The sequence below is a fragment of the Juglans regia genome, chromosome 13 (genome assembly GCF_001411555.2).
Source record: "Juglans regia cultivar Chandler chromosome 13, Walnut 2.0, whole genome shotgun sequence".
In the NCBI taxonomy this organism is placed as follows: Eukaryota; Viridiplantae; Streptophyta; class Magnoliopsida; order Fagales; family Juglandaceae; genus Juglans; species Juglans regia.
In genome coordinates, this window is record NC_049913.1 from 3419974 (window position 1) to 3442243 (window position 22270).

Sequence of the window (22270 nt, forward strand, 5' to 3'; positions counted from 1 at the left end):
CCAGGTAAAAATAAAAAGGTAGAATGATATTCATATATTTGCTTGTGATCAGCATAGATCTCCAAATGTGATGCAATTGCAAGCTTTGCATCTAGAGACTAGTTTATTTATTGAGTAATTAATGTTACGTACAAAATTTAAATGTACAATGTTTTTTGTAAAATTGTGGATCACATCAAGAAAAAGTGATAAAGTGGTAAGTCTATTTTTTTATAAAGTGTTTACATGAAATTTATGTATTTAGAACTTATATATATTATTTCTCTTATTTATTATAGTGATATTAAATATATATATATATAGTTTGAAGATCGGATGAAGTGATCAATAAATTAAGTTGGCCTTTTCTAGTACTGGACCAGTGAGACTGTAATCTTTATTCTTTAACGTCGAAAAAGCACTAGTCATGATCACGAGGTGTAACCCATATCTTATGATTTTGATAATTTAATGGTCAGATAAATAACTCTAATTATATATATATATATATATATATATGTTTGTGTGTGTATCTTAAGATTTAAGAGAATTAACCAAGAGTATAACTGAAATTTATTATAATAATATTAAGATTTTTTCTTAAATAACATAATGTCTTATACTTTATTGATTTAAATATTGGGGGATGCTACTGTGCCACCGTTGGGTGTACCCTAGGCCAAATGTCATTTTTTATTTATTTTTATATTTTTTAAATATCTTTAAATATTTTTAAAAATTAAGAAATATATATCAATATATTAATAATCACTTTTTTAACCATTAAAAAAATTAAATACATAAACAATTAAAATAAAGAGACCATAGTATCATTTTCCTTAAATCTTTAAGAGAAATGGTAATTTGATAGACAAGCATATATATTTTTACGCCAGTTTACCAAATAGAAAAAATTCTTAAAAATAAATTCACGTAATTACAAATATACTGTAGTAAGTAACGTCTCTGTTTATTTTATTATTTTTCTTTTTTATTTAATATAAAAGTAAAAGATAATTTTCTTAGTATAATAACCAATCACTATCAACGTTTAAATTAATCAAAATTTGAAAATGATTACGTTTGGAATAAAGATAAGACAAAGACGTGGAAGAATGACGTGCGACAAGTGAGGAAAAGGACGTACGTCGTAGCTGAATTTAACCCTTCATAACCCATACATTAGAACCTCCTCTGGGCATTTGACAACAGCACAAAATATTGACCGCCTGATTATTCGGCAACCCACAAGATCCAACGGTATGGGTCTGCACAGTCCATGGAAAGAGCAGCATTGAAGAGAATCCGGATGCCGTGCGTTAGGTGGTTAAAGTTCTCTTTTTCCTTTAACTCGTTTATTTCGCGGCATGCTTTGATAGAAACGAAGAAAAATACGGAAGCAAAGCCAATCCTCTCTCTCTCTCTCTCTCTCTGCCAAAGCAAAGCTAATGCTTTCTCCTCCGTCTCTCGAAAAAGTAGGTGTTTTTTCTCCGATTAGTCTTCGATAAAATTTCAAAGTGAGCTTGCTCAGCTTAGCTTTATTTTTCTGGTTGTAGTCTCTGGTAGATATGTCTTGTGACTTGTATTGATTAATTCGGAGAGGCCACCAGAAAAAAAAAAAAATTTTGATTAATTCGATGAGATTTGAAATACATCGGGTTATCGTTAGAGAAGCCCATGTTTAATATACCTCTTAGTCCTGCTTATGGTGTATTGGGTTTTGTTTGTCCTGTAGAATTTCACAAATTTTTCATTTTGTTTTTGGTTAAAACCTCTGTTTGGTTGTCAAGAAGCTGAGGGATTGAAAACAGAAAGTTGAAGATGGTTGTTTTAATTGACAGTTATAAAAAAAAAGGGGTCTCTCTAGTGAATTTTCTCTCTCTATCTTCTCACTTCTCTTTTTATGTGTGGATCTATTTTCTTCCCAATCTTTTCGTGTCCATTTTTAATTTCTGGAGAATGGGTTTCATTTCATTTCATGTGAAACATTCTGGTTTTATGCCTAAGCACTAAGATTTTTCTTTTGGTCAGTTGAAACATGTGAGGTTGGCGCCGCATCTGTCGGTTTGATTACTTGCTTGTGGGTATCTTTGACTTTTTTGACACCGCTAAATGAAAGAGTTCTGTTAGCCGATGATTTTGGTGGGATAGTAATCTGCATTTTTTTTTCCTTTTCCTTGAAGTATTTATCTAATCTGAAAGCACGAAAGGTGTAACGGAATGGAGGTTCACGTTGTGATTAGTCTGCCTTTTAATGGAGTTTTACAAACTACTTACTGTAGCAATATGAAGATATATGTAGGAACATGATACAGTCTAACCAATATAAAAGGAATTTTCTTGTTTAAGACAAATTGATGTGGAAATTTGAGGACTGCCAGTGTATTTTTTATAATTGACCTTTGACATTGATTCTTTTTTTTTTTTTTTTTATAGGTCTTTGACATTGATTCTGATACCATTTCATTCTTTCTTTTCGTGTGTTGAGCTCAGATATGCTTAGAAGTTAGAACTGTTAACATTACCAAACTGATTCGTTTAAGAAGCTGGTTGAGTTTAGTTTTTTATTAAATTCTGAAGACTTCGATGGGGACTGTATTGAGCCTAAACAACTCTTGGGGAGAGCCATGTGAGGTTTCACAAAGTGAAATTTGCAAGCGGCAAAGGTTGTCGTCAAGCTTTTGTGAGAATTCCAGACTGATTTCCAGTCTCCCTGATGAGATATCTATTCAGATTCTTGCTAGAATTCCTAGGATGAACTATTTGCATCTCAAGTTGGTGTCTCGGTCCTGGAAGGCTGCCATTCTGAGTGCTGAACTTTTCAATTTGAGAAAAGAACTTGGAATAACAGAGGAATGGCTGTATGTATTAACTAAAATTGAAAATGATAAGCTTCTATGGTATGCTTTGGACCCTCTGTCCAGAAGATGGCAGAGGCTGCCACCAATGCCAAGTTGTGCTTTTGAAGATGAATCTAGAAAGGGTTTGACTGCCCTTCGCATGTGGAATATGGTGGGCTCAAGTATCAAAATTGCCGATGTCATAAGAGGTTGGCTTGGAAAGAAGGATACATTAGATAGAATGCGTCTTTGCGGTTGTGCCATTGGGGCTGTTGATGGCTGCCTCTATGTTCTAGGGGGATTCTCTAGAGCTTCGGCCATGAAATGCGTCTGGCGGTATGATCCAGTTTTAAATGCTTGGAATGAAGCAACTGATATGTCAATTGGTAGAGCTTATTGTAAGACGGGCGTTTTAAACAACAAGCTTTATGTCGTTGGAGGGGTTACTAGGGGTCCTGGTGGATTGACCCCACTTCAGTCTGCTGAAGTTTTTGATCCACATACAGGTATATGGTCTCCAATACCAAGCATGCCTTTTACAAAAGCTCAGGTGCTACCAACTGCCTTTCTGGCCGATCTGCTCAAGCCTATTGCCACTGGTATGACTTCATACAGGGGAAGGCTATTTGTACCTCAGAGTTTATATTGCTGGCCATTTTTTGTAGATGTTGGAGGAGAAGTTTATGATCCAGAGGTGAATTCGTGGGTTGAAATGCCAATGGGAATGGGTGAGGGATGGCCTGCAAGGCAAGCAGGAACAAAATTGTCTGTCACTGTTGATGGTGAGCTGTATGCTCTGGATCCGTCTAGTTCCCTTGATAGTGCCAAGATCAAGGTATATGATTACCAAGATGATGCTTGGAAAGTTGTTGCTGGAGATGTTCCTATTCGTGACTTCACTGCTTCAGAGGCTCCTTATTTACTTGCCAGTTTTCTCGGGAAGCTTCACGTGATCACCAAAGATGCCAGCCATAATATTGCAGTCTTGCAAGCTGATCTGCAGAATAATTTAGCTCCCTTCCCATCGGCTTCATCATCAATGGACAATACTTTGCATGAACATGCTGAACCAAGAGCAGAATCGGAAAGAGATCTTTGGAAGGTAATTGCCACATGCAGTGTTGGTTCAGCTGAACTAGTGAGCTGTCAAACCCTTAACATTTAGTGATTTAGGCAGACAAGTTACTTTTGAATTGTTGGTTGATATACTTATAAAAAAGTGCTAGTTCATATGATCATTTTTAAGAATGCTTTTTTTTTTTTATAAGTAATAAATTATTTCATTGATAAAGAAAATAGGCATAGCTCAGGTATACTGGAAGTATACATGTGAATACACCTATTTAAGAACTAGAAACAGTTACAAGGAAATCATGGAAGCTGAGCCCATTCAAATCTAAAGCAATGGTCCACAAAAACAAAGTCTTCCAGAAAAAATTCCTAAACTCTACCATGGAGCGCTCATGATCTTCAAAAAGCCTCTCGTTTCTTTCACACCAAAACATACAAATGGGAGTCATCTTCCACACAGCCTTAATCTGTGGTATTCCAATGATCCCTCTCCAGCTTGCTAACAGTTCCACCACCCCACTTGGCATTACCCAAGCTATTCCCATTTTGCTAAAGAAATAACTCCAAATATCTCGAGTGAAATCACAATGTAAGAGTAGATGGTCTGTCGTTTCACCACTATTTCTGCACAAACAGCACCAGTCCGTGATGATAAGGCCACGACGTCTAAGATTATCTATGGTCATAATCTTCCCTAGAGCTGCTGTCCAAACAAAGAATGCGGCTTTGGTTGGTGCTTTACTCCTCCATATGGTCTTCCATGGAAAATTATGCCTTTGTTGCATAGTAATAGAGTCATAGAAGGAGCGTACCGAGAACTTCCCTTTACTAGAGGGTCTCCATTCCAGCGAATCTTCAGTTGTGGCCGCAATAGGAGTGTTGTACAGCAAGTTCAGAAACTCCACCAAACTAGTCACTTCCCAATCATACGCATCCCGAGTAAGGCTAATATTCCACTCCTGTGAACCTTGGTTAATTACTCGCAAATCAGCCACCATAGCTTCCTTCTCCCTTGCAATACTGAAAATCGTGGGATAAACATCCTTCAAAGCCGTGTCTCCCACCCACACATCCTTCTAAAAGCTGATCCTACTCCCATCCCCCAAACACAACCGAGTATTACTAGCAAAGGAGCACCAACCTTTCCGTATATACTTCCATAGCCCCACTCCATAAGACCCCCTACCCTCTTTAGAAACCCAACCCCCCCGTTCACGACCATACTTCATGTCAATCACCCCTTTCCATAAGGCTCTCATCTCATTGTTATAACGCCACAACCATTTACCTAACAAGGCCTTATTAAAGTAGAATTTTATTCGTCAAATTATCTTCAATGTCTTCCACTTCAGTAAAATGAATATATCTTCTTGGCTGTGGGCTTCTATATATATATATATATATATATATATTTGGCCTGGGCTGTTATCCAGAGTGACTTGGCTGTTGATGAGTCTCCAAAGTTCTTTTTCTTTTTAAAAAAAAAGTCCTTCCCATCTGGTTGGTTGAGTTAAATAACCTAGTTAATGGCCACCTGCCCAACACTCCCTCCCATTTTCAACAAAGACTGAACTGAGTGCCATGTTAGGGAACATTTCTAATTTCACTCGTGCTGCAATCTTAGGGGAGGGTTCTAATCAGACTACAGGGGACTGTCAGTTGGAAAATGTCCCAAGTTGTTCTTCAGACTTGTAAGTTGGGAAATGCATTTTTCAAGGCATTTATTATATGGTATTTTGGCTAAAGAACATTCCATTGATTCGGAGGTATTGTCATGACAACGAAAACAAAAATGGAAGGAGGGTGAAGCAAACAAGAATCCTTAGCCACCATTGCCATCATAGGGTACCTATAGCGAAGCTTCAAGGTGTTAGTAGAGGAGCACTATGGATTTCGTCAATCTGTTGTGAATTATCTTATTGCTGAATAAGGTAAATTCGTACAAAATAGATACCATCGTGTAGCATCATGGCACCAGAGCCAAAAATTTCTTTTTTTATTTTATTTTAAATAGACAAGTTTCATATAAGTCTTTTGTTCTACTAATAAAGAATATTTTTTTATACTTTTTTAAAGTGGTCTATTTTTTTACAAGCATTCGTACAAATCATTTCTCTTTTTATCCTCACTGTTAAGCCTAACATTCTTGTGCATTTCCGGAATTCGATATTTTCTGTGTCGGTGTCCAAGAAATTTCATTGGTTTGGTGAAAGCACGGCGAAACCGTTTCCTGCTCGAGTATTGAAAAGGTAGCGTGGTTTTAGCTCGTTCAAATGGGTCGAAAGAAGATCAAAGATAGCATAATTTATGATCTGTCCCATCAAAAGTAGAAAGTTATTACTGTAAAAATTGATAGTTTAGTCGAATATCATTACGCCCCAACGACGATCTGCAAAGAAATAACGTTACAACTGCATTCAGCCCAAACCACTTCGCTTTATCTAGTTGTGCATGGATGCATGCAACGAGAAGAAAATAGAACATTTTCATCGCCAAAACAAAGGCTCCGTAGCCTCTGTGGCGCCTCGAGGATACTCTTTCTAGTTTCTGCTGCCATAAGCACGAAACCTTATGAATTCACTTTTCAACTAGTTGCTGAGGGCCATTCCCATTTTGGAAACCAGATGAACGATTGGACAATTTCTTTCTATAACCCCATCCATTCATGTACTTCTTAAAGGTGGGCTTAGCACTTAGCAGCCCCCGAGTATTCATTCTACCTTTGCTGTCTGGCTTGCTTAAGAAACTGGAATCGAATCCTGCTTGCAACAAGGGTATAGAAATTACCGTTGTCATCATGATAATCTTTAGAATTGGAGAATGCGGTGAGAAGTCAATGTTCTAGCGGTATCCTCTGAACTAACGATTGCGACTTTCAAGACCTGGTGGCCATTAGGCGCTGAGTCATTCATCTATATTAAATTTTGAATTTTAAAAGCTTTGGCTATTGTAAATTGTGGAGAGAATTGTTACAACTCCCTCAGCTTATTTCTAGCTTTCACTTTTCCATTTTGAAATGCTTTTAATCAGCTAGATTCAAATTCCATTTGGTATTTGGTAATGCCTTCAGCATCATCACCAACAAAACCTAAAAGTAGAAAAATGCAGAGTAGTTGATGATTTAATTCAAATCCTCACGTTCAATGAGCTTTTCAAGCTCCCAACATGAAGCACGTGCTGTCCCAAGGCAACTTTCCGGTTTCCAAGCTCATCAACCACAGTCAGGTCTTTACATACATCCACCTTGAACCTGACCTGTGCTTCTGTTTGTGCGGTCAAGAAGACCTTCTCAAATCCCAGCAAGTGCTTCTGAGGTGAGCTGTGCATTGATGGGGGCGTAGAGAACAAGAAAACAGTATGGCTTCCACTCATCGCTCCTGTGTTTTTAACTCTCAGATGAATATCAAAACCAAGGTTTTGACAATGCTGGTCTCCAACATCTAATGACTTACATCTTGTTGAGTGACAAATGTGACTCTCTTCCAAGGGAATGAAAAATGTCTTAGGTGCTTGAACTAGGTGGTGCTTGAAGCTGGAATAGCTTACTCCATCTCCAAATGTATAAACGGTTTCCCCAGTGTAGAATCTGTAGCTCCGCCCGGGGTAACCATTGGATGGATCAGGTCTCATGTTCATGTTGGTCATGGGGACCTTGTCTGCAAAAGATTGCGGATACCATGTCATGGGCAGTCTTCCACCTGAAACAAGAGTGATCAATGGCTTCAATTTTCTATGTTATCAGCTTGCAGCAAAATAAGTCATGGAAAGATGATGACTTAAAAATTATGACGTCAGAATAGTTTTGTGATAGGGTTTTTGTAAATATATAGATTAGAGAAGATGTTTTGAAATTGAATGGCTTTTCATACTCGAGCATATTTGACTTGGGACCAAGCCACTGCTTGTTTGGAATAAGTTGGGAAAATGATATCATCAAACAGAAGATAGCGATACACTTACTCGGATTAAAATACCCAAAAATAACATCAGCAATGGCAGCTCCTCCAGCTTCTCCAGGGTAACCAACCCATAGGATGCTTGTAATTTTAACATTACTTTTTGCAAATGAGATATCCATACCCCCTCCAGACATTATAACAAGAATTACTGGTCCTTTTGAGGCCTTCGCAACTTCTGTTACTAAAAGTGCCTGCTGTCCTGGAAGAGTGATATCGATCCTGTCGCGGCTCTCTGCCTCAATTGACTGATCTGCACCCATTATAAGTACAGTGGCATCTGCCAAGGCTGCTATTTTCTTAGCAGCATCTAGCTGTGCAGTGCTGCAGGCCACATTGGAGCAGCCAGGTTGATAAGTTGTTGCAACTGAGGCCGTTAGACCTTGCAAAGGAGTTGTGTATTTGCATGGGATGCCTGTGAGATTTCCAGCAACATTAGAGTTTAGACAGTGATTTCAAAATGATTTAGGATTGTGAGATACTGAATTGAGTACAAGAGGTTGGTAAAGGAGATCCCCTGTTGTTTGGGGAAGATAAGTTCTTGTCTTCATGATGATTCAAATGGGCTCAAACTGTGGCGTTGACTAGTCTTTTTGGAGAATAGGCCCAAATATGCCTTGAGATGATTTTATTGGTCATTAAAAAGGAATATGGCTTTGATACTATTGTAATGATTCGAGAAGAGTCAAAACCTCATGTGGGCCAATATTCTAAAAGGACTAATTAAAGTTATAATCAGAGTCCCTTAAAATCATTCTAAAGTGGATATCATGTACCACTATCCCATACTCAATCCGGGGTTATGACAATGTATCTCAAACTTGAGTGCGGTTGCTTGCCAATCATTCCATATTTTATGAATGAAATCATTCGATTAAATCTGTTTGTAGTTACGAAGAACTTTCGTAAAAATCACCAAACGAATATTGATGCAATTTTCCCAAGGATAATGATAGCCACATCAAGAAGTCAAGTGCTGTATGATGGCTGCTCAATTAAGTGAGCAACTAGACACAGAAAATTGTTTTGAATGCATACCTTCATAGTTTCCAATCATGGTTTTGGTGACATTGGCGTTAGGACCAATCACTGCCAAGGATTTGATGGCAGTAGGAGACAGAGGCAAATATGCTGGACTGTTTTTAAGCAGCACTATACCTTGCCTAGCGGCTTCACGGGCCAGTTCCTGGTTCTCCTGTGTACACACATCTTTTGGACCAAGTTTTCCATAAAGTTGCTTTCTTGGATCACCATCGAAGAAGCCAAGTCTCATTAGGGTGCCAAAATTGTTAGTGATGGCCTTGTCAATAGCCGCCTCAGCAAGAAGTCCTCCTTTCACCGCAGCCTCTGTGTGTTTGCTCAGGAAAGATCCACAGTTTAGATCCAAACCTGTTCAGTTAAAAAAACAGTCAACATTTGTCCCCATTAAAAGCTGCTCAGGAAATATAGATATCGACAACTGAAATTGGATGGGATACCAATAGGAGTACACATGCACTTGAAATTCTAGTGCTAGAAGGTAACGGTCAGATAACTTTTGATATGCATCCAAAAGTAAGGGATAAATTAGTATTTCAAATCCAGGCTCACTAAATAAATTGACTTAAATGCATTGATTTTTTTTTTTTTCTATTTTTACAAGTTTAGTGATCTTGTTCTGACATATGTAAGGATGGAAATGAAGTTACCTGCTGAAATAGCAATGGCTGCAGCTTCCTCTGGTGTCTTGGTGTAGTGTTGGGAATTGTAGAATACATCTACTGAATCACAATCAGAAACAATGTATCTGCAGCAACCCAATAATCATTTATTAAAGATCACTGATGTGCATCCTGGACTAGATAATAGAAAATGATTTGGGAGACTCAAATATACCCATTTAGTTTCCATTCGCCTCGGATGACTCCTGCAAGCAGGTCTGGGTCTGCACAGGTCGGCTTACCATTAACCTTGTTGTAAGAACACATGACACTGGCAACATTGCCATCAATAACACAACTCTTGAATGGTGGTTGATACGTATCATCCATATCTTGCTTTGTTACCTAACTCATCAAAATCAAAACAAGCAAAAGAAAATGACAGTTATAATCCAAAGATAAGAAAGTAAAATTAGCTCTAGATTACAAAGAAAGCTGAACTAATGTAAATTACCACGGCATTGAAATGGTATCGGTCTGTCCCTTTCCAGTTATCCACATCATAAGCTGTATAATGTTTACAACATGCAGCAACCTTAAGTCCATTTGGGTTACCATCATCTCTTTGTTGAAGACCTCTTACATAACTCGATCCATATTTACTCGAGAGCAAGGGATCTTCTCCCGGAGTCTCCTGGCCTCTTCCCCATCTGGGGTCTCGAAATATGTTAATATTTGGTGACCAATATGTCAATCCTGCCAGTCCCACATTGTACATTGCTCTGGCTTCAGTTGAAACCACCTGTACACCATAGATAATAACCATTAAGCAATTTCTGTGCCATAACAATTCCGTGATTATAGACCAATGTTTGCTTAACAATCTTCAACTCACGCATTCACTTGATTATTCCTTTCCTATTATTTTCCAAAACTTTCACAATTCAATGTGCAATAAATTTAATATTATTTTTTTTGTTTCAATATCATTATAAAGAAAAATGTTAATGGAGACAGGTAAGTTCATCCCAAGAAGAGGCAGCGCTTGCAAAGACTTTGGCATCACGATCTTCTGTTACCACAAATTTCAAAATGTCCCAACAACTTGCCAACTGCTCCAACTTCCAACGCTAAAAAAGTTTAAAAAATAAAAAACTGAGAATGCAAATAGCATATGGAGATCTATCGTGCTTAATTCCATGTTACTTTTTTGGTCCTTTTGGTTACTGAATTCTTTGGCTCTAACAATGGTTGCTAAGTGCCCATATTAAACGTACTGTACACTTAAAAGATATTAGATGTATAATATCCACTCTAAGTAATCAATCACCATCACTTTCTGTATCCTTCCCTCTGCAAGCTGGAAAATTATTTATAGCCTTCATATATTTCATAAATCTGCCGGTTTGTAATCTTACATTATTATATACATATATGTGCATTGTATCAGTATGGCTTTGTTATTGCCGGTGGAAAAAAGAGAGAAAATATCTTCCTTTTTCATGATAAAGCAAAAGTGAGGGGGGAAAAAGTATTACTAATAAATATGCAGCGTCTACTTTTCTTAATTGACCATAAATAGTTCAGTCCTGAGATCAAGAAAATCTCAAGGGAAAGCATTGATGATAATTCGGATCGATAGCTGTACATAAAATTCATATATGTAGATGCCATCTCCTGAGAAACAATAGAACCTATAAACCACCGAAGAATATCTCTCTAGCATTATCCTGTTGGATTGGGTCATTTGTTTTTCGTCGTATCCCAGCTGGGAAAGTGAAGATAGGAGTATCAGACGTAATGATGGATGATGTTAAAGATGAAAACTACTCCTTATCAAATACAATGAATTCATCAAACAACCGACACATTGTGATTTTGTTATCCAAAATAACTAACACCCAAAAAAATCACCAATTTATTTCATCATCAAACTCTGTTAACAAAAATCTGGCAATAAAAAATCTGCAATGAGTCACAAATGTAAATGAAAATCATCCTCACCATCAAACTCAAGAAGATGCTATTCTGAGATTTGGTTTGAACCTCAAAGAAAGAAAGACACTAGGCAAACACCTGGTAATAAGAAAGAAGCAAAAGATTCAGTAAAACTCTCTTACCCTTCCAATGGCTTCGAACAGAGAGGCATTGAACGAAGCGGCAGTGAGAATAACCTGGGGAAAGCTAGTAGCTCCAGGCACCAAGTTGGAAAACCGCGTCCCGGGACCCACGTTAGAGACTCCATGTAGAGCCTCAGACCACCATTCATACTTTGGTATCCCAAGCCTACTCACACTCCCTGCACTGTTCACCAAGAACCCAATCTTCTCCTGCAATGTGAGCCTTTTCACCAAGTCTGCCACTCTCGAATCAATCCCCAACGACGAGTTACAGAATCCGAGACTCGCCAACGCAGGATTGCTCCCAACATCACAGGCAAAAACAGGTGATGATTGGCCGAACACCCGGCCTGAGCTCAACAAAAGGAAAACAAAGAATATAGACAAGCAGAGCAAAACAGAGACCTTCGGTGCTCCGTTTCGAGGAGTTGCCATGAGGGTAACTTTTACACAACGTGAAAGACTGTAATGTTGCTTGGGCATTTGGGTCGTTATATTTTTATAGAAATGGAAAAGAGTGTACTATGAATTACGCACACATGTTGTTTTCTAGTAGTCCGTGACAGGGGTAGGGAAGAAGAAGATAAAACACCCATTCAATGAGGCTTGCTTTTGGCAGCAACCAATTGGGGAGAGAATCTATGATCCATGGACTTGTAGAGTCATGGGCTGGCTATATTACAAGTCCGTGAAAGCTTTCTGCGTTCTATATTTTGTTCAGGTAATGTACCTTTATATGAATACAAATACACAACACAGACAGACAGTACGGTGCGCGTGATGAGTAAGGTTGCATTTGAACAGTGAGATGATCTTAAATATTTTATGAGTAATAATAAAAAATAATAATAAAATAATTAATAATAGTATAATATTTTCGGAACAATTCATTGGCCAAACGAAGCCTGAGAGAGAGAGTATTCATACTTAAATGAAGGGGAGCCGAGTAACGATAAAATATCTTGTACATTGGGAATTTGGGGGGGGGGGGCCATTGCAGCGCATGGATGGGGAAGATGTGGGTGAGGTGCGCTGCCTGCCTGTCCTGTCCCCAGTGTCCATGAAAGAGCCGGAGTGTGCCGTCTTTGCCAGCTTGAACTTAAATAACTAACCTGCCCAAATATAAATTTGAGTTTCGGTCGTCACTTTCATGGATCGGCCCGTCAATCCGATCTTTTCTTGTTTGATGTTTCCTTAATTCTCATGTCATGTCTTGTTTTATTTTTTGCCGGTTTATAAATCATGACAAATCGGATCGGAGGTTTCGGTTCGAACAAGGGCGACGGCTCCCCTAAATGTTTAATTACGCATGTTGAGGTTACTTATTATTGATATTTTGTTCAAATTTTTTTTATTTAATATGTTTTTTTTTTAAATAAACTTCTTTTTGAATTGGAATATTCAAACCGTATTGGAGGTTGGCAGGTTTGGAGTGAAGCCGCAGAAGCCAGCCAGGCGGGCCAAGTAAAAAAGAACGAAAATACCGAGACGGACCTTTGGGGAGAGAGAGTGAATGATGACTGGCCCAGCCGCCGCATTATTGGTTGGGGGGTGGGGCCAGCACACTGCAGACCAATGAGAGTGAGAGTTTTCTACGACTTTGATGTCAGTCAAGTGGGCGGGGCCCATTTTGGCACTCACGGGAGACTTTGGAGTTGGCGGGTGGAGGTCCAGCTGTAAGTCCTGGGGATGATCTTACTGTAACCCACTTTTTACATTTTTATTTATTTATCTATCTATCTAGATCAGATGCAGTTATGTCACGTGAGTGCATGCGCGTGGGGTTGGTTAATTAAATTAGCAAACCAAAGTTGCAAACATCCGCCGTTTGGTAATTAACATGTGAATATGGTGGTGCAGGCTGGCACTGCCTTCTGCCTAGAAGACCCTACCATTGTACCAAATCCCCATCAAAATCGAATTTCTTTATTTATTTATTTTTTCTAATTTTGGGACTTGAAGTCTCTTAAATATTTGCTGCTGCGTACAGCGAGGCTGGCAGTACGCCCCATTTTTTACTTTGTATCCGTGACAATATCCATCCCCCAATCCAGTTCTCCTGCCAAAAAACAGGTAAGAAAGTAATCAAAATATAAAAAATCTATTAACTCGTTCCCCCAGGGCATGTTTATTATATATATATATATATTTCTTTTTTCTTTAACAAAGCACACATGGCATTAACATAAAATATATATATCATTCTCACTGAACATAAAGTGTACAAATAAAAATAAAGGTAATTTTGTTGGGATAAGAGGCAGGGGAGCTGCTGCTCGTACCCCACTCTGCCAAGGGTTGGACAGCGGGGCTCTGCCCCCACTATCTTATTCCGCTTTTGCTTCGCTCTCGCATGACCGGCCGACAATCCCGCTCTGCCTATGTGGAGGCAGAGCCTCCCTTCCTGCATCTAGGGCTCTTAGTGGGGGCGGGTGACAGGGAGGGCTCAATTCCACCCTACCCCCGCTCCCATTTTTATATATATTATATATATATATATTATAATTTGTTAGACTTGTTCATAAAATATGTATTGGTAAATTTAAAAATTATATAATTTAAAAATTAATACACTACAATTTATACAAAATGTATACTAATAAATTTAAAAATTATATAATTTTTAAATTATAGTAATATTTACAAAATTTAAATTTATAATTTGGATTTAAAAATATATTTTTAATTACTTTTACACTTATAAATAATTTTTAAATAAAATAAATATAATATTTTTTTTTAAGTGAAAAGAGGCGGGACGGATTAGAAATCCACCCTGCACTCCACCCACTGAGGTGGGTAGCACCCTTAACTCTGCCATTGGTGTAAAAGTGTGTAAGATTCATTTGGTTATGCAGTTTATACGACGTTACATGAAATTTTAAAAAAAAAATTTAAAAAAATATTATTTTTAATATTATTTTTATTTAAAAATTAACAAAAATAAATTATTTATTAAATTTTATATAGAAATTTGAAAAAATTGCTAAACACACTTTTGTACTAGAGGCAAATTGGGGGGCAAATTAGTATTTTTTTAAGAAAAAAAAATTATATTCATCATTCTCTTATCAAATATGTGATATATGGATTATGAATATAAAAACTCAATTAGTTTAGGAATAATAAAATTAAAAAATAATAAAAATAAATTAGTGTGTCTTATGTAAGGATGATTAATAACAAATCTATTTTTTTCTAGTAATAATAGATAATGGTCTCCCTCATAAAACTCACAATTGGTAAATAACAACATGAAGCTCACTTTGGACACTACTCTTTTGATTATATAAATTATCTTTCTTATTTTATCTAATCATTATAATTTTTTAAATTCTCACATTAAAAATAATAAATAATTTAATTTTTTTAAATTTTAAAATAAAAAATATATTATAATAATATTTTATTTATTTTTCATCTCAATTCATCTATATTGAGTTGGAACAATCATTCACTCCCAACAATCTAACCAATCCAAAACTGACATATGGCAAGCACATGTGGGGTTCCGAAAATCATATAAAAGGCCACTACAGTAAAATGTAAAGGAAATGAAAATTGAAGAAACTACTCTCACACTCTCTCTCTCTCGAATTTCACTAAATATAAGAAAGAAAATAGTGAGAATTTTCTTATTTTACAGTAGGAGTTTAAAGAACAGACGAAAAAAAATAAAATCGTCCGACTATATTATTATCATTCTCCCTTAACCGAAATAGGTAACAATAAATATAATTATATAAATTGATATGACTCATTTCCATATTCTATGGTTAAATTGGGAGAGCAGTTGGATTAATTAGTAAATTGGATATAGTCTGTTTACTTGAATGTAAATTGATGCCACGATTAGAGAAAATGTAACCAATTAAAATGCATTGAGATTACTGTTTTGGAAGAGTTTATAGACCCTTTTCCATATTCTAGCGTTGAACTCTCGAGGAAAAAATAAAAGATCGACAGTCAAATAATGGATTTAATTTAAATTAAGTAATAATTTAAGAAGATGAAATATCAAATTTGGTTGTGTTTGGTTGATAAATCAAACTCAACTCATATCGAACTAATTATTGATGGGATTTATTATTTTTCATATTTTTATAAAAAAGTTAAACTCATCTCAATGGGACTCATAAAATATTAATATTTACAATTCGATTAAACTCATCTCAACATTCAAATGTAACCTAATCTATAGTTTTAAAAAGCTTGAATGGAACTTAAAAGGTTTAAGCTAGTAATAAAAGTAAAATGGAGTTGTCAATACTTTGAAGTGTAGGGTATTTAGTTGGTTGTGATGGTTTTGTATTTACGCGACGAAATTCTGTAAATTAGCAATGGAATATTCGAATATATAGTAGGAAAGCGAGCCATTTCATGTTTGTCTCATTACCCATTATTCGATCCATGTTCAACTTCGAGCTGGTAGTCGTGGAATCGGAACTATAATATTGAAAACAGTGAGCATATATATATATAGAGAGAGAGAGAGAGAGAGAGAGAGATTTGTAACGTAACCAAAGTTTCATGGGATTCGCTTTGAGGACAACATTGCCAGAAGTAAAAACATGCAAACAAACAAATGGAGTGGTACAAGCCAATTAAAATTATGGACAATGAAACCTCATCCATGACAATCGACAAAGATGTAGCACCCATGCATATATATGTATATATATATATATATATATAAAAGGATAGAGAGTATCCCCTATTTACCAACCTAATTAATTCGTGACTATTCACTTTTAGTGCTCGTTTAGATAATGATATGAGATTAAATGAGATGATTTTATATGAATTGAATAAAATATCATTATTTTTAAATTTGAAAAGATTGAATTATTTATTATATTTTATATGATAATTTAAAAAAATTATAATAATGAGATAAAATAAGTTAGAAGTGTTTTTGCATTCAAACGGAACCTTATTCAATCACAATATGTTGTTATGTCATTAAAGGCCAGCTGGGGATCATAATCAAAGGACCAAATGTCTTATAATCAAAGCTATTAAAAGAAAACGAAAGGAAAAAATTAAACCCTTTTTCTGATTCCAGTGTGGAACGGAGTTTTAAGTATTATTATCCATTGAAGATAACATATACGTGTATTGTGTATAAAGCAACATTATCGTGAGTGATTAGAAGGACTCATGTCAAGCATATCTTCTTCCTTATGATTCATGAAGATATGTTTCGATACACGTACGTGTCTGTTTAATTCTTTTTGACACGTGTTTGTAATAATATATGGCAATGCTGTTCTAACGTGATGTGCCAGACTTGTCGGATTTTTATTTTTATTTTTTTCCGATGTGGTAGATTCGGATTGGGAAGATAACGATCAATGCAAATTGTCGGCACTATAAACAAGCTATTGGAGTTTATTTTTTATTTTTTATTTGGGACATGGGCTCATGGGGTCCCGCTTGAACGTGACGTATACACAACTCAAAGATGATTGAGCTTTTATCATTGTTGGGCTTTAATTAACTATATGATGGATCCATGAGGAGGGGAATAAATATGACTATGACTGGTATGCGACAAGCCGTTTAGTCACAGTCACCGAAACGTACAAGAGAAGTCTAGCACCGTTGTCAAGCAGAGCGTAAGGTGGACGGCACGGCACCATGGGGTGGATTGGCTAACCTGTACGGTGGCTGTGGTCTGTCGTCTTTAATAATTGGGATTTGCTACCTACAATCACATCAAATCGCTTACTAATACTGACATAATTTTTTTATTATAAAATAAATAAAAGATTTTTTAAAAAAATAAAATAAAATCTTATATTTCATAAAAATTATTTTTATCTTTAATTCGTATTATTTTATTAAATGAATATCTTATATTTAATATTAGTATGCGATTTGGTGCGAAAAATCACTTGTAATAAAATTTTTTCATAATAATTTGGCCCTTTCTTATTGAGTTAGAAAGCGATGGTTAATCCATTGTTTTTTTTTTTTTCTTATTTGTATGTTATCTAGAGGACTAATTGATTTGTATTTAGAGATGAGATGAGATAAATTAAAATGATTTATAAATAATAATAAGATTTGTGAATTAAAAATTGTGAATAATAGTGACATGAGTTGAATAGTAGTGAATATTATAGCACTCTTATTGGATTAGCTAAAAGTTAAATCCAATGAGTATTTAGCTATTAAAGAGTAAAATATGCTCATATTGGATTAGTCAAATTCTAAATATTTAAAATTTAGTTACAGTGACTTTCAAAAATTATTCCAAATTTGAAAGTTACTGTACATATATCAAATACATATTTTATTAATTATTTATCTCTTTCTCTTTCTTTCTATCACATATTTTATCACAATTAATATATTAATCTGACTTAGTGATATATTAATTTAATAAAAACATGATTATTAATTAACATATAATAAGTAGAATAGTAAAATATGATAAAATTAAATAAATTAATAATTAAATAATTTAAATATTTTTAAAATTATTAATTATTCATTACTATATAATGAATAAATGTATATCTAATGTAGAGATTTAATATGAATAACTAAAATCAAATTCATCTTATATTATTTTATTATTATATAATGAAAAAATAGCTATTTCAATGTGAAAATTTATGTGAATGGAATAATCAAAAATCAAATTTCTCTTACATTTATCAAAACTATCATTTAACTATGACTAATTCAATAAGAGTGCTCTAATGAGATTTGTTATCTCAACTCATATTCCAATCTAAACCAGTTAAGCAGGACAAGGAAATCTCGAGACTCAGCGATAGGCAACTTTCATGTTATTATTATTTTTATTATTGTTTATTATTTTTTTAAAAAAATTAAATTAAAAATTCATAATTTTGCTCCAATATTCATTGTCAATATCACGAATTTATGAGATATTAAAGAATCATGATTCACGAGCTCAAAGCATGAGAAATACGAACGAAATTATATTTTTGTTAATATTCGTGCATGAAGAAGATATAAATTTTTATTATGCTTATTCAGATCTCGATCTACTTTATTTCTCTCTCTCTCTCTCCCAACACGAGAGTTAATGGAACATTGCATTTTGGGACGAGCCATAGTCCAACCATTCATGTTTCTTGAAGGAGTAATTATGCTTTTTTAACTTGTTTTCCAAACGAGTATCATGGTTATAAAGACAATAACGAAGACAGGTTGGCTGCAGGGTCTTAAAATCGACAACATTTCTTCAAAACAGACAAAGGTTTGGAGTTAGGTTTTCCTTTCGAAGGTTGTTAGGCATAGATATTAGAATAATGTTATATATATATATAGTTGTTGAGTATGTAAGTGTAATGCAATCGTTTTAAAAAATAATAAATTTTATTATTAAAAAATTAATATTTTTTTTTACGTGAACTCTATATTTATTTATTTTTTAAGAAAATATTATATAATATTTATATGTTATACGACTATAAATATTATTTATTTAGCAGAAATTGGATGGTAACGTCGTGGACATAATTTCGTGACAAAATAGGCAGGTAAACATCACATGGGCTCACTTTTTGCTTCCCAAATTTTACCAAATAGTATCTAATGTATTGACAAACGCACCCAGCCGCGGGCAAATCATTGCCAACGGATGATGTGTTTGTTTTTTAGGTGGTTGTCAGGTCAACATCTTCTTCTTCTACAACGTACGTGCTGTCTATCCTTGGCTTTAATTAATGGGTGGATTGAAGTTTCTATGCAACCAAATTGTCAATTCATTTAAGCGCTCCAAACACAAATGCACAGATGAGATGTCAAATGAGTGAAGGAGTTAATTAGTTGAAGATGCTCTTGGAGCAGTAGATTAGGCCTGTTTAATTATTTAAACCGTCACATCTCATCTAATTTAGGAGTTGTTTGAATTGAGAGAATTTCTCAACTCATCTCATCCCATTAATCATTACAACTATCTCAAACTTCTACACAAAATACATGTTGATGTCGTGTTTCACAAGTCTGAGCAATTCCGCTTGATCAAAGCTCGTGCGATCACTTGCACAATAACAAAAGGGGACTTCGGAATCCGTTGATACTCTGATGCTTAAGTCAGTATGATGCTGAAGTTAAAGATGAAGTATTTTGACGATAATTGTGTTAGATTTTCTACCTATGTGTTGCAAGTAGTGTTATTTATACTTGTTAAACTGGTCTCCATGATAGCGGAGCGTTGCATAACAGGAGATCACATATTCATGCTATTCACTCGCCAAGCTATCCTTTTGTCGTCAGTTCGCCGAGCTATGAAGTGCTTAGTGCTTCTAAGTGATGTTCGAGCCTTGGGCCGCATTGAATGCGGCGTTTATCCTGTCTTATACCCTTTCCATCTCATTAATACTGGGTGTGAATTGTCACAAGTTTTCTCGTCTAGTATTGAATGCTATATTCATTCTTTTGAAACCCCGCCTGTATTTTTTGTATTGTTTCCTAATGTAAACACGATCTGACCCGGGTTTTATACCCGAACCTTGACGCAGGTGCTACCATTTGACCCAATCCATATTATGTACTTAGGCCTTGTGTCCAGTCCGATCCAGCCTATACCTAAGATCTGAGTTTTAACCTGGACCCTACCTTTAGCCCAATCCAAGAGATTTTTCTCATTCACAATACAATAAACAATTCAACATTTTTAAATTCTAAAATAAAAATAATATTCTAAAAATTTTATTAAAATTTCAAATTTCATCTCATTTCATATGTGTAACCAAATAAGGAGATGTGTTTAAATTTTTATGACAAGTTGAAAAAATAATAAATCTTATAGATGACTGGTTTGAGATATATTAAAGAGATCTTAACCTCCAAATACAACTGGTTCAATGATCACATTTCTCGTGGCTGTTGAGGGCAACTTTTGGGGTGACCTGAAAATGAGTATGTTTTTTTGGTAGTTGGTTGGGCAGTACAGGCTTGTTAATGAAGCAACTTGGTCTGTTTTCTTTGTCCCACATATTACTCTTTCTTGAATTGAAAGCCATCATTGTTCCCATCAGTTATTGGCTCGCTCTCACTCTATGGAACATGGATCATCACTCTCATATATCCATCCTACTTTATTCCACGGATAACATCTCATGCCCCCCTCTTTTTTTTTAGCTTAAACGGGACCGGGGACCTTTTTATAACTCGCATCTCTTAAGACAAGTCCACGTAAGATGATTCTATGATATCTTTTAGTTTGCAAATAATTGAATCTAAATTTAGGCTTCGTTTAAATAGTGAGATGAGATAATATGTAAATAATAATAAAATTGTTTGATTAAGATGTTTTATTAAAATTCTGAAAAAATATAGATAAAAAGTTGAATAAAAATATTGTTAGAATGTATTTTTTTAATATAATTTTTATTTTATGATTTAAAAACTTTGAATAATTTTTTTTGTTTTGTTTAGAAATCTGATAAAGTTGTTATGATTAGGTAATGATTATATGAAAAATTTGAATATTGAAAATTAAAAAGTATTTATGTTCGTGGTGTTTGAATATTAAGATGAGAAGCAATTAAATGAGATGGAAGGATTTTGCAATCCAAACTGAGCCTCAATATTCTTAACAATTTCTTCAGGATTTTATTTTATATAATTTGGAGATATACATGCATAATATGAGTACCTGTTATAATTAAGAATAATGCTACTTTGCCTTCTCATTTTATTCCTTTATTTTGACTGTTTATGTATTTAATTTTTTTATTTACTGATTAAGGAAATGATTATTAGTATATTGATATATATATTTAAATGTTTAAAAATATTAAAAAAATATAAAATAAAAAGCATCAATTTTATCTAGCGACACGCCCAACGGTCAGTGGTAGCCTAGCTTTACTCTATAATTAATAATGGAGTTCACAATATTCAAGTATTATATTTAAGGATAATATAAAAAAGCTATTTAGATAACAAAATTAAGTGGAATTCACCCTAATAAAGTTAAGGATAATATAAAAAAAGTTATTTAGATAACAAAATTAAGTGGAATTCACTCTAATAAAGTTAAGGATAATACTATGACGTGAATTCACCTTATTTGGATGTCTCTGGTTGAGCCCCATTTTGTCTCAGCCCATGTGGCCCTTTTCCAGCGACCAGCCTCAACAATCCACTGCCATGAACCTACGCCGAATTAGAACCCAGAACGGCTAGGCCCTGCTGGACTTGCATAGCTCATGGGCATGGCAGCATTCACATGGCCTTGGGGGGCCAGCTACGATGATTAAAGCCTACGGCCACATTTTTGGACCTCATTCAGATTTCTGGCCCAAAATAGTTAAAAAATGGATGGACGAGCCTAACTTTTGGGTCCCAACAACAAAGTAGTAGTCTTGCTTTCCACATTTTAGGGGATAGTTGATTGACTTCCAAAGCCAAAAATCAATATTCTTATCCACCCTAACATGTGATGTTTGTGGTCACCTCAAGTATACTCAGTTTTTATGAGTTATTTATTATCTTTGCCTCCATTCAAAAAAATTTTACCTACTGTACCAAGTGGGTTTATCAATTTCTATGGTTTAGACTCGTTTGAATAATGAGATGTGATAATTTTAGATGAATTAAATAAAATATTTTTATTATTACTATTTTGAGATTTAAAAAAATTGAATTATTTATTATATTTTGTATGAAAATTT

At 35.0% G+C, this 22270-nt stretch overlaps 2 protein-coding genes across 3 annotated transcripts; one reads left to right on the top strand and one right to left on the bottom strand.

Moving 5' to 3' along the window:
• The first annotated feature begins 1330 nt into the window (after positions 1-1330).
• On the top strand, positions 1331-4064 carry LOC109007086 (F-box/kelch-repeat protein At1g22040-like). Of its 2 annotated transcripts, none has more exons than XM_018986619.2 (2): positions 1331-1454; positions 2473-4064. In XM_018986619.2, the coding sequence occupies exon 2, from the start codon at positions 2566-2568 to the stop codon at positions 3982-3984; it is 1419 nt and encodes a 472-aa protein (XP_018842164.2). In that variant the 5' UTR covers positions 1331-1454; positions 2473-2565; the 3' UTR covers positions 3985-4064. The 2 variants fall into 2 exon arrangements, with proteins under 2 accessions (XP_018842164.2, XP_018842165.2); XM_018986620.2 differs by having other exon boundaries at positions 1337-1454; positions 2416-4064.
• A 2743-nt stretch (positions 4065-6807) lies between these two features.
• On the bottom strand, positions 6808-12307 carry LOC109007085 (beta-xylosidase/alpha-L-arabinofuranosidase 2-like). The gene is made up of 7 exons (XM_018986618.2): positions 11607-12307; positions 10001-10288; positions 9722-9891; positions 9535-9632; positions 8885-9235; positions 7851-8261; positions 6808-7588 (listed from the first exon to the last, which is right to left on the bottom strand). Exons 1-7 carry the CDS (start codon positions 12087-12089, stop codon positions 7017-7019), a joined length of 2373 nt encoding a protein of 790 aa, XP_018842163.2. The 5' UTR covers positions 12090-12307; the 3' UTR covers positions 6808-7016.
• Positions 12308-22270: the final 9963 nt, after the last annotated feature.